Source organism: Macaca thibetana, chromosome 15, assembly GCF_024542745.1.
Source record: "Macaca thibetana thibetana isolate TM-01 chromosome 15, ASM2454274v1, whole genome shotgun sequence".
Lineage (NCBI taxonomy): Eukaryota > Metazoa > Chordata > Mammalia > Primates > Cercopithecidae > Macaca > Macaca thibetana.
In genome coordinates, this window is record NC_065592.1 from 81,774,704 (window position 1) to 81,792,647 (window position 17,944).

Below are 17,944 nucleotides of genomic sequence, written 5' to 3' on the forward strand. Positions count from 1 at the left end.
TAGAACTTTATTCCTTTTCATGGCTGAATGAGATTACATGGTAGGTATCGGACCTCACCTCTTGATGTGAGGAATGCCCTATGAGTACAGAGAGGGAAGGACTTGCTGTTGGCCATCTTCGGAGACTGCTGACCCTGGTTTGCAGATTCTTCTTAGGAGCTGTGATCTTTGTGGCTGGGGAGTCATATGACCTGACTCTTGAACCTGCTGAACCTTGAGAAGCTAAGAGCAGCAAAGAAGGGGCCAGAAGGAGGGAAAGAAAGAAAATTAGAGAGGCACAGAGGAAAGGATGAAAGAGGAATGAAGTCAGAGAAGTGGAGTCTCAGGAACCATGGATATGCAACTTTGTTTACAATGAGCTTTCTGCTGCCTTTCTAATCTTCACATCCAAATTGATTTTGGCCACCTTATTCCCAAGGGGCATAGCAGATCGCGTTCCTGACCAGTTCACCTTATTGGAACAATAAATCTCATGTGTCACATGATTTACTTACTGTTTCTCTTGTGACTCTTCCCTGGTCTTGGTCATATTCCTAATGAGAACATGTTAATGTAGGGGTGACAGTGATGCCCAACTTGAGTTGAGGAACTGTAGAGCTAGGTATGTGCTGAGGGTCCCCTCTTCTCTGCAGAGGCTGATTGCTTGGCTTATAAGAAGTCACTTTTGAGCTGGGTGTGGTGGCTCATGCCAGCAACCCCAGTGCTTTGGGAGGCTGTGGTGGAAGGGTCAGCTTGAGGCCTGGAGTGTGAGACCAGCCTGGGCAACAAAGTGAGACCCTGTCTCTACAAACAAACAAAAAAAATCACTTTCCTGAGAAATGAGAGACAATGTGCTAAAAGGAGGGACTGAAGGACCCGGGAGAGGGCAGAATTTGCTTTTCACAAGAGGCTTGAAAGTGCCCTTGAGACATGTGTGTTTTCACTAGGACTAGGCAACTCTGACTTATAAGAGCTTTTAGCTCTCCTGAAAGTTGTGTCCCCAAATGATAAATATTTGTGTCTGTCTCATTCTGGTAGGAGAAGCAAGAGGCCTTTCACCCCTGTTGAAAGAGGAATGAGAAAGCAATGGTTATTATTATATCTTAGACACTTTATAAAAAGAAAATCAGGGACTTCCATGATATGAGTAAACCTGGCACTTCAGCGTGCTGGAGAGGAGAGAGAGACAGTCGGTTCTGTTCACAGCAACGGGCCTGTGTTTGGCTTGTTGGCAAGGAGAGCTGGTCTGGGTGATGGTAATGTATCTGCCAAACTTCTGGCAGAAGTTTAAAGGGTGTCAAGGGACTGAAACTGGGAGTAGGTTCTGTGGGGGTCTAAGGATTAAAGGCACATAGGCAAACCAAGTCAGTGCATGTGGGAGCTCCTGAAATAGGTTGACAGTGGTGAGAATGTGGGCTTTGTGAGTGGTTGTGATTTATGATGTTTTGTTGGTTGCTGTGGTGCTGGGCTGTCAATCCAAGCATTCGTTTTGCTAGACCAGTTCAGAAAAATTTTAGTTTGGTGCCTTGTCTTTAATTACTTTTTTTCCAGTGCAATTGTGTTGTGTTCAGATGACTTGCTCATGATTCTAGATCTTTATATTGAAATGCTTCCCCAAATTAAATTGAAATGTAAAATGTTAAGAGTTAAATAAGTGGTTACATCAACTGTCATGGGTCCTGTGCCATTTGTCTTATTAACCAGTGACTAATCAGATTTTTTGGTGCTTGGACTCCATGGCACTGAGGACATACATGTTAAATGGCAGATTCACAGCAAGACCACACAATTGTTCTTGTTTTAGTGGGAAAATGGAACTTGAATTCTAAGGAACAGGTATTTTGTTCTCCCACCCACCCACCATTCTCACTTCTTCCTTCGACATAATGGAATTGAAGTCCCAACCCTTCCTATCTTCTTTCTTGGGGAAGTGATGAGTTCCCAGCAGAAGCAATGGTGGTAGCCATTTTCATGCTAGCAGTGATAGTCAATCAGGTGTTTGCCTTTCAGGCCTGTCTATATATGTCCTAGAATATTAGTAAGAATGTATGATACCTGTATATAGCACTTATCAGAAAGAATAGATTTTCTTTCATTTGTCCATTGATTGGTTGACTGATTCATTCAGTATTATTTACCACCACTTATGTTTTTGTGTTCTTGTTTCAGATTTTCTACCCCACTGGAGAAAAGCATTTTTTAAAAAATTTATTTTTGAGAGTATCAAAAGGCTGCATGTGAGGGGGATAAAAGGGCACAATGATGAAATGAGGACCAGTAATATTTTCTTGGGGAATTAAAAGACAAAACAGAGTGTGAAAGCGAAGAATTCTAGGGTGGGATTAGCACCTTTTGAAGTAAAAGTTCCTGCTTTCTTAGAAGTTTCTTCTCATGAGGAAATAATTTGGTGAACTGCTCATATTTAAATGAAAACAACACATATACCTGCACAAATTCATTGTTAACATTTAGGAAAAATATGTGTTATTTCTGATAATTTAAAAAGAAGCATCACATTTGATGAACATATTTAATTGTTAAGAAAAATTTTTTAAAAGCATTAATAAAGCCTTTTTTTTCTTTTTTCTTTTTTTTTTTTTTTCTTTTTTGAGACGGAGTCTCACTCTGTCACCCAGGTTGGAGTGTGGTGGCGCTATCTCGGCTTACTGTGCAACCTCTGCCTCCCGGATTCAAGCAATTCTCCTGCCTCAGCCTCCTGAGTAGCTGGGATTATAGGCGTGTACCACCATGCCTGGCTAATTTTTGCATTTTTAGTAGAGGCAGGGTTTCACCATGTTGGCCAGGCTGGTCTCGAACTCCTGACCTCAAGTGATCCGCCCGCCTCAGTCTCCCAAAGTGCTGGGATTACAGATGTGAGTCACTGCACCCAGCCAGAGCCTTTCTTGATTAGAATACTGCATGTGATGCCAGACAGATGTGATAGAGGCCAAACCCAGCTGGGAAGTTGCTTTATACCAACATCCACCTATGAGCATACTAAGAAGTGGAGGTGAGATGGTGATATGGGTTAGGCTTTTTGTCCCCACCCAAATTTCATCTTGAATTGTAATCCCCATAATCCCTACATGTCAAGGGAGCGACCAGGTGGAGGTAATTGAATCTTGGTGGCATTTTCCCTCATCCTGTTCTTATGAGATCTGATGGTTTTATAAGGAGCTGTTCCCCATTCACTTGGCACATCTCCTTCCTGCTACCTTGTGAAGAAGGTGCCTTGCTTCCCCTTCACCTTCTGCCGTGACTGTATGTCTCTCCAGCCACACTGAACTGTGAGTCAATTAAACCTCTTTCTTTTATAAATTACCTGGTCTTGGGCAGTTCTTTCTAGCAGCATGAAAATGGACTAACACAAATGGCAAAGGTCAGGGACAGGTGTGAGGACTGAGAGTGGGACAATGAGGACAGTTACAGGCTAGATGGGGAGGACAACTGCACGAAGGGAGAAGTGCTAAGCTGGAGTGATGGGCAGGAAGACAGAGAGATGACCATAGTTCCCGATCTATTAAAAGTTTGTGAATTGACAAGTGCATTTGTTGAGGAGAGATGTATTGAACGTATTATATGTGTTGGGCACTGCTGTGGGCAGCTTTATAGACATGTTCTTATTTTGCTTTTATTTTTTTTGGTTGTTCCTTTCAACAGCCATTTGAGGTATTACTCATTTTTTATAAGTAAATAAGTGAGACCCAGTGAGTTTCAGTAATTTGCTCAAGATTATTCATCCAGTAAGCCAATGGGCTGGAAATTAAACATACATTTATCTCACTCTGAGTTCATGTTTTTTGTTCCATTTTATGCTTTAAATTTAGTTTTTCCATTTATCAAGGTTATGTATGCACATAGTTTAAAGGGTCAAATAATGCTGTAAGTCTGAAGAAGAAATCCTCAGTTCTTTATCCCATTTTCCAAACACAATCACTTCAACCAATTTCCAAAGGCAATCAGTCACTGAGGCATTGTAGACAATTAGGAAATCTTTCTCTTTTACATTTCACCTCTCTGCCCCAATACATACTTTTATAGTCCTTTTCTCAATAAAGTTCTATCATGATTTTGGTCAGAGCTATTTTCAATGCTTATTTTATTTTGACTATCCCCTTTCCTCTCCAGTAAAATATTTTATTTTTCTTCAAGTTAACAAAGGTGCTCCTTCTTCATTTGCTTCATTTTTCTGTGTATTATTGATTCAAATGTCAACCATCCTCTTATTGTTTAAGTTGCTTTTCCGTATATTCAAGCACATCTGTTGGATATTCTATCACTTTCATCCTTCCTGGAGCCTTTTGACTTGCTCTATCTGGACTAGCCAGTCCAGTAGGCTCTGCATATGTTACTATCATCTTTGTCATCCTTCCACCATTATCCTGGGCGTTCCCTTAACCTCTCTTGAGTTGGATCCCTGTTTCCTAGATTCCATAGCTTCTTTTTTTTCCTAACTCCTCACAAATTTTGGTGGAGCATCCTGTAGTAAATTTCTGAGAAAAGGGTATGTTAAAAACACATTTTAAAAATCTTATATGTAAATTGCAAAAAAAAAAAGTGAAAATATTTTTATCCTATTCAAACTCGATCAACATTTTTAGCTAAGTATAGAATTCCAAAATTGGAGTTCTCTCTGAAAATTTTGAAGGCATGTCTCCATAGAATTTTGGCTCTCCAGTGGAAAAATCTTTCAACCTTAAACTGTGGTTGAGATTTTTCTTCTGGGTCCAAAGGTGTGGTCAGAAAAAGGAATCAGGAGTTCTAAGTGACTTTTTAAAAAAAGGGATAATTTATATATGGTACCAGACACAAATCTTAAATGTATAGATTGCTGAATTTTTATACATGTATACACCTGTGTAATCATTATCCAGATCAAGATACAGAACTTTTCCAGCAATCTATAAAGTTTCCTTATGCCTCTTCTCAGTCGATTCCTCTCTCTCCCTGCAGGAGTAACCACTGTTCTGATTTTTTTCTACCATAGGTTATTTTTATGTGTTCTAGAACTTTTTTTTATATGGTATCATACAGCACATGCCCTTTTGTGTCTGGCTTCTTTCAGTCAATATAAGGTTGCTGAGATTCATCCATATTTTATATGCATCAGTTGTCTGTTTCTTTTTATTGTTGAGCTTCATTCCACTTATGAATGTAGTATAATTTGTTCATCCATTCTTCTGTTATTGACATTTTGGTTCTTTCCAGTTTTGGGCCATTAGGAGCATGTGCTATGAACATTCTTGTCTATGTTTTTTTGTGAACATATGCAAAAGTCATAGAATGGTATAAATTTAACTTTGTTAGAAACTGCTGATCATTTTCCATTGTGGTTGTACCATTTTCTAATTGTTTTTTAAATAGACTCTTGTCAGTTCTATTTTGAGGCTCACTTTCATTCCAAAGAGTATCTGGTGCCACCATTTCTGAACATCTGGGGATTCTGAAGAGTAAATCCTGTTGAGTTTTGGCTTTCTACATTGCTTTTGTGGGATTCACTTTTCTCAGGACCACTGAGTCAATTCATTCTTGTCCACCAACTTTCTACCTTCTAAAATTTTGTTGCTGTTCTCATGTTCTCTCTGTCCTTAAGGATTTCTGCATTAAAAATATTTTCTTTTCCTGTCATTTTGGTGAGTTTTCAGGAACTAGTAGAGCTAAATCCTTACGCTCAATTCACCATTTAAAACCTATTGACTTTTAAACTATTCTGTCTTCCCACAGTTACTGGAACTATTTATTTAAACCTGCACAGTAAGTTTAAGTCGCATCTAGAGATTGGAGCAGTGGCGAAGCAAGGAGCAAAGTAAAAGTCCTTAGGCAGTAGGGAAAGGTCAGCCTATTTAAAGAATGAAATCTTGTATCAAACAATACCAAGCTGTGATAGGCATAATTATTTAATGGTACAGTGTGACAGGGATTATGAAGAAATCTTAGCAGGAAGGGATAGGCAAATTGAAGGTGATGTTGCTTCTTGATAGCCTCAGGTTCCTCAAACATTCTTTCATTGGGTCAGTTAATTGAGACCTGGAATGAACTGGGGGCACAATTACCAGAGATCAGAGCTGAGGTGAATTCAAAATACTGAACTGAAAAACATAATTTGTTTTGCATAAAGGCACCTGGTATAAGTATCATAAAATAGTCATGATTCAAATGAATAACAAAAAATAAGAAAAGCATAGAAGACTTAACTCATTGTGATGGTTAATACTGAGTGTCAACTTGATTGGATTGAAGGATGCAAAGTATTGATCCTGGGTGTGTCTGTGAGGGTGTTACCAAAGGAGATTAACATTTGAGTCGGTGGGCTGGGGAAGGCAGACCCACCTTTAATCTGGGTGGGCACCATCTAATCTCTGACAGTGAATAGAAAGGAGGCAGAAAAATGTGAAAAGGCTAGACTGGCCTAGCCTCCCAGCCCACATCTTTCTCCTGTGCTGGATGCTTCCTGCCCTTGAACATTGAACTCCAAGTTCTTCAGCTTTGGGGATCAGACTGGCTTCCTTGCTCTTAGCTTGTAGACAGCCTATTGTGGGACCTTGTGATTGTGTGATTTAATATTATTTAATAAACCCCCCTTTATATATTGATCTGTCCTATTAGTTCTGCACATCTAGAGAACCCTGACCGATACGCCCATGTCGCCAGTCCCTGTGAGAGCATTAGCTCTTTGGATCTTGGATTTTGCAATGTATCCTTAAATGGTTGGATTTTGCATCTTACTCTTAAAGACTACAGGGCAATGTGGGGCAAGCCCTCTAATTTTTGGCTCCCACCGTCTCTCACGGTCTAAAATACAAGTTCTAGAAAGACAGTTCTCTGTCAACTTTGTGTTTTTCTGTTTCTCGAGAGTAAACCTCAATGATGCATTGGCTTTGGTAGAATTCAGGAGCAGTAATCCATAGTGTTCACTTCACTGGGCAAGTGATGATTAATTTGAAATGATAACAATAGGAATGGGGCTTAATGAGCAGGAAGAACATTAGGTTAAATATTAATATAAGGAACAATTTTATAGAGAAGTTGGATCAGTCAAGCTCCCAGCAGGAAACAGATGGCACAATACAATTACAATTGACAAGTGGTTAATAAAGGGACGACTCACAGAGGTATGTGCAGGGTATGGGGAATGATGAAATTAGAAAAAGATGGACCTTTTCTAAGCCTGCAGGGAAGAGTGGGGGTGGTGGCAAGAACCTGGGAGTCAGAGTCATGTACAGAGGACCCCTGAGAGCCTGTGTGGCTTTCCTTTAAGGGACACAGCCAGCCTGAGGCTGCAGAGAAGGAACCAGGAGAATAACTTCCCCAGCCTCACTCTCTTCCCTCCCTGTGGTCTTCTTTCCATCAGGGGTCCCTGTTGGTTGAGCTTCACTGGAGACCAGAGGGCAGAGGAGCCCCACTGAGCCAGTCTGCATAGCTCAGCCTTCCCCATGGGTAGAGTAAAGGGAGGGTAAGTGTGGAGAGAGGCTGTGGCAGGGCAAACAGGGAGATGCCCCACTTGCAGATGTCAGTGGTCCAGTGTAGAGCAAGTTCCTAAAGGAGGCTGCAGACATCATTCTTTTTGGACAAGTTCTGGAAATAATATAACTGCAGATTTATCTTACAATTTGAATGTCCCTTCCAGCTTCCATAAATTCAGGTGTCACAAGCAAAAGAATGAAATTCTGGTACCAAACCTAATGAAATGTGTTTTGTGAAATTCACTTTGTAATAACAAGCTGCTCCTGCAAAGAGGAAATTCCCATTAATAATAAAGCTGTGTACATTGTATTTTGCAGTTTATAAAGGACTTCCATATAAATAAGCTAACATGACTCTCCTAATAATCTTGTGAGGTAGGTGGGAAGATAGACCCACTTAATGGATGAGAAAAATCTCACAAAATTGGCCTAAGATATCACAGCAAACAAGTGGGAAAGCCTGAGTTTGAGCCAGGTCTTCAGATGTCAAATTCACATTTTAACCAGGTTAAAGCTAGAGGGGTCCATTCTGAAGGTCCCTGTAAACCCTGAGTTCTTTAGGACTCCAATATTTTGTATCCTGGAAGATGATCCAACTTCTGAAAGAGCTATGTCTGATTTATGCCACAGTTGTCTGTGCTAGGGTAATTCAGGTGACCATTTGGCTAAGTTTGACCAGAGTTTTAATAACATAATAGTAAAGTCATATGCAGGAATAAAGTTGAACAACAGTGCATGGCGATTTTGTACAGAGTCTATGTGTACAAGTGAAACCCCAGGTCTTCCTTCTGGGCTTTGCAGGAGAGGCATTCTAACGATTTGACTTTGACTTGTACTTGGCAGCCCCTCCAGTATAGGAGGGAAATGAAGCCTACCAGGCAGTGACTCCCTGGAGCCTTCTCTCAGCTTGTTTGCCAATCAGACATTTTAGAAGTAGCCACATGCATTGTATGATCTCACAATCCTGCCTTGACTGCTGGATTTAGGATTTTCTTTTTTTTTTTTTTTTTTGAGACGGAGTCTCGCTCTGTCGCCCAGGCTGGAGTGCAGTGGCCGGATCTCAGCTCACTGCAAGCTCCGCCTCCCGGGTTCACGCCATTCTCCTGCCTCAGCCTCCCGAGTAGCTGGGACTACAGGCGCCCGCCACCTCGCCCGGCTAGTTTTTTTTGTATTTTGTAGTAGAGACGGGGTTTCACCGTGCTCGCCAGGATGGTCTTGATCTCCTGACCTCATGATCCGCCCGTCTCGGCCTCCCAAATTGCTGGGATTACAGGTTTGAGCCACCATGCCCGGCCAGGATTTTCTTTTAAAAAATAAGGTAAGTATGATTTATCTACAGTCCTATTCCAGATTGCAAGTGTTCAGTTAGCTAAATTTTGACAATTTGAATACTGCATGTAACTACCACCCAAAACAAGAGGTGGAACATTTTTATCACCCCAGAACATTCTTTCATGTGTTTCCAGTCAATCTTCTCCCTCCCTGCCCTCCTCCCAAGTAGGCAATTGCTCTTCTAATTTCTATCACTATAGGTTATTTTGTCTATTCCTTAACTTTAAGTAAGTGAAATCATACAGTATCTGGCTAATTTCACTCAATGCAGTTTTAAAACATTGATACATAATATATGGACATATGGGTTAAACGTGCTATTTTGTTACATGGATAGCAACAAAATAATGATCATATAATGATCAAATCAGGGTATTTAGGATATCCCTCACCTTGAGTGTTTATCATTTCTATGTATTGGGGGACATTTCAAGACTTCTAGCTATTTTGAAATATACAATATATTTTTGTTAACTATAGTCACCCTACTCTGCTTTCAAACATTAGAACGTATTCCTTCTATCTAATTGTATGTTTGTATCCATTAACCAACCTCTCTTCCTTGATCCTATCCCCCACACCCCACATGCACCCATCTCAGTCTCTGGTGACTATAATTCTACTCTCTATCTCCGTGAGATTAACTGTTTAAGCGCCCACATGTGAATGAGAACATGCAATATTTATCTTTCTGTGCCTGACTTATTTCCCTTAACATAAGGGCCTCCAGTTCCATTCAGGTTGCTGCGAATGACTGGATTTCATTCTTTTTTACGACCAGTTAAACTTTTCAATATGTATATATACCGTATATTACCATATATTCTTGATTCATTCATCTGCTGATGGGCACTTAGGTGGCTTCCATAGCTTAGCTATTGTGAATAGTACTGCAATAAACATACACACACACATATATATGTGTATATATATGTGTGTATATATATATTTGTAGCTATTGTAAATGGGATTGCCTTCTTTATTTCTTTCTCAGCTCATTTTTTATTGGTGTATATAAATGCTACTGATTTTCTAAATGTTGATTTTGTATCCTGAAACTTTACTGAATTTATTTATCAGATTTAAGAGTCTTTTGGGGGAGTCTTTAGATTTTTCTAGCTATAAGATTATGTCATCTGCAAAGAGGAACAATTTGACTTCCTCTGCACTAATTTGGATGCCTTTTATTTCTTTCTCTTTCTTGATTGCTCTGGGTAGGACTTCTAGTACTGTGTTGAATAGAAGTAGCAAAAGTGGGCATCCTTTTCTCGTTCCAGTTCTTAGAGGAAAGGCTTTCAGCTTTTCCTCATTCAATGTGGTGTTAGCTGTGGGTTTTTCATTTATGGTCTTTATTATGTTGAGGTATGTTTCTTCTATGCCTAGTCTGTTGAAGGGATGTTAAATTTGAGGATCATGTGCTTTCTGTCCTTCATTCTCATGATGTGATGTATCACATTTATTGTTTGGGTATGTTGAACTATCCTTGCATGAATGGGATAAATTCCATTTGATCATGATGTATATCTTTTTGATGTGCTGTTGGATTCAGTTTGCTAGCATTTTATTGAGGATTTTTGTGTCTATGTTCATCAGGGACATTGGATATTTTCTTTTTTTTGTTGTGTCCTTGTCTGGTGTTGGTATTAGGATAATGCTAGCTTTGTAAATGTGTTAGGGAGAATGCCCTCTCCTTCAATTTTTTGGAATAGCTTGAGGAGAATCGGTGTTAGTTCTTCTTTATAAGTTTGGTAGAATTTGGCAGTGGCTTCATAAATTATTTGCAATTCTTCTGCATGGGAGATTTATATTTAATTTTTAAGAAACTGACAAACAATTTTCTTTTTTTTTCTTTTATTATACTTTAAGTTCTGAGAGACATGTGCAGAACATGCAGGTTTGTTACATAGGTATACACGTGCCATGGTGGTTTACTGCACCCATCAACCCTCATCTATGTTAGGTATTTCTCCTAATGCTCTCCCTTTCCTAGCCTCCCCAGCCCTGGCAGGCCCTGGTGTGTGAAGTTGCCCTCCCTGTGTCCATGTGTTCTCATTGTTCAACTCCCACTTGTGAGTGAGAACATGAGGTGTTTGGTTTTCTATTCCTGTGTTAGTTTGCTGAGAATGATGGTTTCCAGCTTCGTCCATGTCCCTGCAAAGGACATGAACTCATCCTTTTTTATGGCTGCATAGTATTCCATGATGTGTATGTGCCAAATTTTCTTTATCCAGTCTGTCATTGATAGGCATTTGGGTTGGTTCCAAGTCTTTGGTATTGTGAATAGTGCTGCAATAAACATACGTGTGCGTGTGTCTTGATAGTAGAATGATTTATAATCCTTTGGGTATATACTCAGTAATGGGATTGCTGGGTCAAATGGAATTTCTGGTTCTAGATCCTTGAGGAATCACCACACTGTCTTCCACAATGGCTGAACTAATTTACACTTCCACCAACAGTGTAAAAGCGTTCCTATTTCTCCACATCCTCTCCAGCATTTATTGTTTCTTGACTTTTTAATGATCACCATTCTAACTGGCATGAGATGGTATCTCATTGTGGTTTTGATTTGCATTTCTCTAATGACCAGTGATGATGAGCTTTTTTTTCATATGACAAACAATTTTCTAAAGTGGTTGTGCCATCTTATACTTGCACAAGCAGTGTCTGAGAGTCCAAGTGTTCCTCATTCTCACCAGCACTTGGTTTTGTCAGTCTTTTACATTTTAACCATTCTAGTTGGTGTGAAATGGTATCTCATTTGGTTTTTACTTTGCACTTGTGACAACTAATTATGTTGAACACCTTTTCATGTGCTTTTTGGCTAGTCTTATATTTTTTGTGTGTCTGTATGAAATGTCTATTTAAGTCTTTTGCCCCAATTTTTAATTGGGTTGCTTGTCTCTTTATTATTGATTTGAGGAGTTACTTGTATATTCTGGACACAAGTTGTTGTTGAATGTATGCATGGAAATATTTTCTACCGGTCTGTAGCTTGCCTACTATTGATTTTCCTAACTGTGTCCTTCAGTGGGCTGGCTTTAAGATTTTAGTGAAGAGATTTTGGGTTTGGTGTTAGGAGTAATGGGCCCTCACCCGTTTTATAGCTGATGATGTTAATTTTTATTGGCGTGCTGATGGGCACTATAACCACACTTTCTTTTCAAGGCATTGTACATTGTCTTAAAAGAAAACTTCCAAAGGAAAACTCAAGACTTTTCCATAGGAACAGTGACTGTGTTATTGGGTATGAAGATTCTAGATATATTAGATCTCTTTGAGTAGCAACTGCTAGTGTGTAATAGAAGCCCATGTGGGAAGATCAAGCCCTGTCCTTTGCCAATTATGTATTCTCCTTTTCCAAGAAACTGTGGCATAATCATAAATGATACAGTGCAGGAGGGGACATATTCTATATGCTGCTCAAGTTAAGTCCAGTAGACACCGAGGAATCCAGCCTGGGAAACAGTAACAACAGCAGCTTCCATTAGTATTTTCCCCAAAATCTGATGGCAGGCTGTATCCCAATTAACAATAAAAGGAAAGAAGCCAAACTTCTCTTGGAGAGAAGAAGGAATTCCCCCTAGGTAAAGTAGCATCATGTGATATTAAACACTGACTCAAAATGGGTCTTGGGAAATGCTTTCAAGCTTGACTTGGAATAACAATAGTTAAAGAACAAGGTTTCTTGTTCATATGTGAACTCATTTACCAGCCAACTCTGACATATCAGCTACCTGAATTGACGCTTGGTTCTAACACTGATAATTATTTCCTCTAATCTTTTGTATTTGCAGTAAGATTTAATTTTCTTAATAATCATGGCTCTCAAGTTGAAAAGCCTGCATAATCTCTAACTTGTACTAAGTAAATACTGGCTTCTCAGTTGACTACTATCAATTTTTAAATTATTCGGAGTAATATTTGTAATAATTAACTTTAGAGAAAAGCACATGGAAAATCTTTGTGTACGTATTCTTTAGTACCTAAAGTGTTCAGAACTGAAAAAAGGACCCATCTTTATGTCCATTTGCATACTGTGATTTCTGGATAGTAAAGGCTCTGAGCTCCTTGATGTACCTGGGTTTCACTTATATTCCAGAGTTCTCCATTTGTTTATTTGCTGCTGATCCCACAAAACTAAAAGAAAAAAAATAAGAGTGGCTCAAGAAGGAAATAGCTAGGGCTTAATGTAATGTGTGGATGAAAGATAAGGGAGTAAGAATTATTTTCAAAGAGGAAAAAATAAGGACTTGAGGTTATTGAGAAGACTTAAGAGTCAATGGCATCCCTCAGCACAATTTTAACAACTCTAAAATGTGAAAAAAAGTTTGTCACATTAAAAACACGGTTCTGATCTTTTTAAAAAAAATTTCATCTTGGAAGAGAATATGAGGTTTTAAAATTAGATAAAACTTTGTCTGAATTTAGCTGTTATCTTTTACTAACTGTCCATTCTCTTGCCATTTCAGGTAAACCTCTTTGTGCTGCTGTCTGTGGTTTGCGTCCTCTTAAATCTAGCTGGATTTATCCTAGGCTGCCAAGGGGCCCAGTTTGTGTCCAGCGTCCCCAGGTGTGATCTGGTAAGCAGTCCTAAAACATCACCGGGCATCTAGGCAGACCCTGGCTTGTCAGGGGTTCCTGGCGAGACTTGCAACATTCAGCACCAGGCAACTGTCCTGAAGTGAAACCTGAAATGGGTAAAAGGAAGTGGGAAAACAAAACAAAGAGCTGCCTGCTGATTATTTCACCCAAGTTGTCGATTACTTTTTCCAAAGCAGGGACCAGCCAGCAAAACCCCGGAACCATAGTGATATAATGCATCATTAGATAGTGAATAGATGGATCAGGTGTCCACAAGCAATCAGTCTCTGACTGTCCTCATCTAAAGAGAAAAAAATGGATATTTGGATATTGCCAGAATACAGGTCAACAGTCTTTTATCTGAAACCTTTGGAGGCCAGGTGTGTGTCAGCATTTAGAGTTTTTCCAATTTTAGAAGATTAAATATTGTGCATATACTATTTATTATATAGCATGCCAGTGGAGTCTGGGACAGCAGGCTGTTATCATGATTTCTGGTTTTCAGAGCTTTTTGGATTTCAGCATTGTGAGTAAGAGGTTGTGGACTTGTACCATCTCTGAACTTAAAAGAAAAAAATTTTATTGTAAAATACACGTAGCATGAAATTTACCATCTTAACCATTTTTAAGTTTACAGTTCAGTAGAGGTAAGTATATTCACATTATTATACAACCAATCTCTAGAACTCTTTTCATTTTGCAAAACTGAAAGTCTATGCATATTAAACAACAACAGCTCCCCATCCTCCAGCCCCTGGTAACCACCACTTCACATTCCCTTTCTATGAATTTGAGTACCCTAGGTACCTCATACAAGTAGGATAATACGCTGTTTGTCTTTTTGTGACTGGATTATTTCACTTAGCATCATCTCCTCAAGGTTCATCATGTTGCAGCATGTGTTAGAATTCCCTTCCTTTTTAAGACTATGTAATATTCCATTGTATGTACATGATACCTTTTGTTTATCCATTAATCTGTGATGGATATTTAAGTTGGCCCCTACTCTTGGTTATTGTGAATAACATTGCAATAAACATGGGCATGCAAATATATCTCTGAGATCCTAGTTTTAATTCTTTGGGATATGTAACCAGAAGTGATCATTTGGTAATTCTATTTGAAATTTTTTGAGGAAGCTTTGTATCGGTTTTCATAGCAATGGCACCATTTAATATTTCCACCAACAGTGCACACAGGTTCCAATTTCCACACATCTTCAGTGACAGTTGTTATTTTCTGCTTTTTTTTTTTTTTTTTTTTTTTTAAGTGGCCATTCTAATGAGTATAAGGTGATACCTCATTTGGTTTCGATTTGCATTTTCCTTATTATTAGTGATGTTGATAGTCTCTTCATATGCCTGCTGGCTATTTGTATGTCTTCATTAAAGGAAGAACGTCTATACAAGTCTTTTGCCCATTTTAAAATTGAGTTATTTGTTTTTTTGTTATTGAGTTGTAGAAGTTCTTTATATATTCTGTATATCAGAATATGGTTTGCACTAAGTCTATTTTTAATAAATTTTTTTTCTACCACAAAACCAACTCTGTGATTATTTCTGATGATATAATTATAAAAGTTTGGGCAAGCCATGAAAGTATAAGGCAGAACTTAAATATCATTTGAATTCCCACTATCCCTGGATAACAGTTTGGCCATGTGTTAAGCATCTCTTTATGCACAAAAATGCACATAGTCAACAGGATCATGTTATAAGTGTTGTTTTCCTTTGGGGAAATTATTGACAAATGAAACCTTTTCGGGCAAGGGGTTGTTCTTTCCTCTTTCCCGCTCTGCCTGTATCTGTCGCCCCAAATCCTTAGTAACAGGCTGGGAAATTATATTTCTTAATGTTTTCATGGTCATGTAATATTACATAAGTATGTATGGGGTGGGGTTGTTCATGATTTTTTAAAAATGGGCATATTGTATGTACTTCCCTGCATCCTGTTTTTATTACTTAAAGATGTATCACTTAGAGAAGAGTAAATACAGACTAACACCCTTAATTTCTTCTACCAAGTTAGTTCCTTATTTTGTTATTGCCTGCTGTGGCTTGGGTTTTGACCAATAGACACAGTGTTGCCATTAATATCATTCTGTATATCCTTAGGGAGATTTTAGTTCTAAGCGGAGTAGGTTCCCAGGACAAGGAATTGTTCTCAGCAGTATCTTGTCTCCTGCCTGTCTCATTTATTATTACAAATTCAACCATTTTATTGTTCTATCCATTGTTTTTAAATTGGGGTAAAAGTTATAGTGAAAAACACAAATCTTAAGTGTGCAGTTCATTATAAGTTTTGACCAATGTATACATTTATTTTGACAAATGTATACACTCATGTTATACTCCAATCTCTATAGTGCAAACAAAATATTGTTTGTTATACTCCAAACAGTATTTCTATCACCTTAAAAAGTTCTTTAGTTTCTCTTTTCAGGCAGTCTCTACTCTCTCATAGGCAACCACTGTTCCTATTTCTTTCACCATAGGTTAGTTTTGCCTGTCCTTGAACTTCATATAGATGGAGTCACATGGTTTGAACATTTTTGTGTCTGACTTATTTTGCTCAGTAATGTTCTTGAACTTCATCCATATTTTTATATTGTATCTGTTGTTTGTTCCTTTTTTTCAGGACGCTATTTCATTTTATAAAAATACCAGAATTGTTTTTTTTTTTTTTTGTTCTCCTGTTGATGGACATTTAGATTGTTTCCAGTTTGGGGGTATTATGAACAAAGCTGCTGTGAGCATTGTTGTTTTGGGGAGGCACTTTTCATTTCTCTTGAGTGAATACCTAGGCATGGAGTTGCTGGATCATGTGGTGCTAAAGAATTTTCCAAAGTGGTTGGGGACGTAGTTTTAATTTAAAATGGATAGTCAGTTCCTTCATTAAAGGGCTTAAACTCCCCAGTGACTGGTGAGTTTCTACTAGTGGCTCTCCACATCTCCACCAGCAAAGAGAGTTTCTCTCTCTTTAAAGTTTTGCCAGTCTGATGAGGCCAAAGGGAGAGCTTGCTGTCACTTTAATTTGTAGTTCCCTGAGTGCTAAAGATGGCATCATCGGTTTTTAAAACGCTCTCCAGAAAATTCAAATGTGCTGGTAGGGTTAAGAATGCTACTGTTGAAAGGTGACGGGGGGAAGACAAGGATCTGACCTCTTCAGGCAATAGCATCAAGAATGCAGGGTGGATGTTCATTATTTAGGATCAGCGAGACTTCTACAGATTTGTTTGTGGATAGGCTAAAGTGACTGATGAGAAGCAAGAGTAAGTTTTTAGAAATATTTGGGCAGAGATGGGATTAAGAATGGAGGTGAAGGTATTAGATTCTGCAAGGATCAGGAATAGGGGAGCAGGAACGCACAATGCACAGTTGCCTGGAATCGTTTTGTACAGAGTCTGAGGGCTTCTTTGTATCCAGTGGGAAAATTAGTTGGTATTCATGATCATTTGTATAATGAGTAAACTTTCAAATAGGTTTGTTTAAAGGGATTAAATTTCACCCATCTGGAAAATTTTGCCATCCAGACTGGCTCACTGCAGAGGTTCTAGGTAGCTGAAGTTTCTGAAGAGCTGGACATCTATGTTATATGGATAAAGCACTCACATGGGTGCAGCCCACATAGGCCTGGTTTCCCACTTAACTAAACGCTTTGTATCAAGAATGGACTTGGTTGGGAAGGGAGTACTTTGTAAGATGATGCCTAGCATTGTCTGAGAGAGAGAGAGAGCTTTCAGGTTAAGATCTTGAGGCTTGCACCAAGTCCAAAAAATGAAAATCAGAGTGCATCGTGTTGGAAAAAGAAAGTGAGTTTGGTTCTTTTTGGGGAAGAGTGGGACTCGTGTACATGAGCAGAATGGAGGCTGATACTTCGTCTCATTTAGCTGCTTATTTGTTAGCACTAAACGGGATTAGTGTAAAAACAGGAAGTTCTCAGCTGGAGACTTTAAAGGAGAAAGGAGGAATATTAAAATTCCCTTTGTTTTGGGAAAGCCACTGAAGTGTAGGTTTTGGTTGTTACCATGCCATACCCTAGCCCATCCTGACCGAGAGAGGCATTGCCTGACACAGAACCCTGCCATAACCTCATTCTACAGGATTGGTGTTCCATGGTGGAGCCGGGGTGGTTTTCTTAATAATTAAAGTATTTTTCTACCTTTCCTCCATTAAGGTGGACTTAGGTGAAGGCAAGATTTGCTTCTGTTGTGAAGAATTTCAACCAGCCAAGTGCACAGACAAAGAAAACGCCTTGAAACTCTTTCCAGTTCAGCCCTGTAGTGCTGTTCACCTTCTACTTAAGGTACCTCGAACAGATTCCCACCCCCACAGTAAATACACCACGGAGCCCCCAAAGAAGGCAAAATTACTTGAAATATTCCTGTTCTGTTACCTGCTTCAAATAGTTAAGCTGCTGAAAGCACATGTGAGTGACCCCAGAGACAGAATTGAATGCAGAAGGAACCACAGATCATTGTGTGTGTTAAATTATGTATGGACAGCCTTCTTTGTGCTGAAGAACTGTAAGATAGTAAAAAATGGAAAGGAGCCTGACTATATATATGTATATGTATACACATACAC

At 39.0% G+C, this 17,944-nt stretch overlaps 1 protein-coding gene across 1 annotated transcript in view; it reads left to right on the plus strand.

The window, feature by feature from the left end:
- The window catches only part of ENTREP1 (endosomal transmembrane epsin interactor 1), a 64,424-nt gene that overhangs the window by 30,095 nt on the left and 16,385 nt on the right, over positions 1-17,944 (plus strand). Inside the window, exons 3-4 of the mRNA XM_050761233.1 lie at positions 13,247-13,357; positions 17,535-17,663. Coding sequence (XP_050617190.1) covers positions 13,247-13,357; positions 17,535-17,663 — 240 coding nt within the window. The remainder of the gene's footprint in view (positions 1-13,246; positions 13,358-17,534; positions 17,664-17,944) is intronic.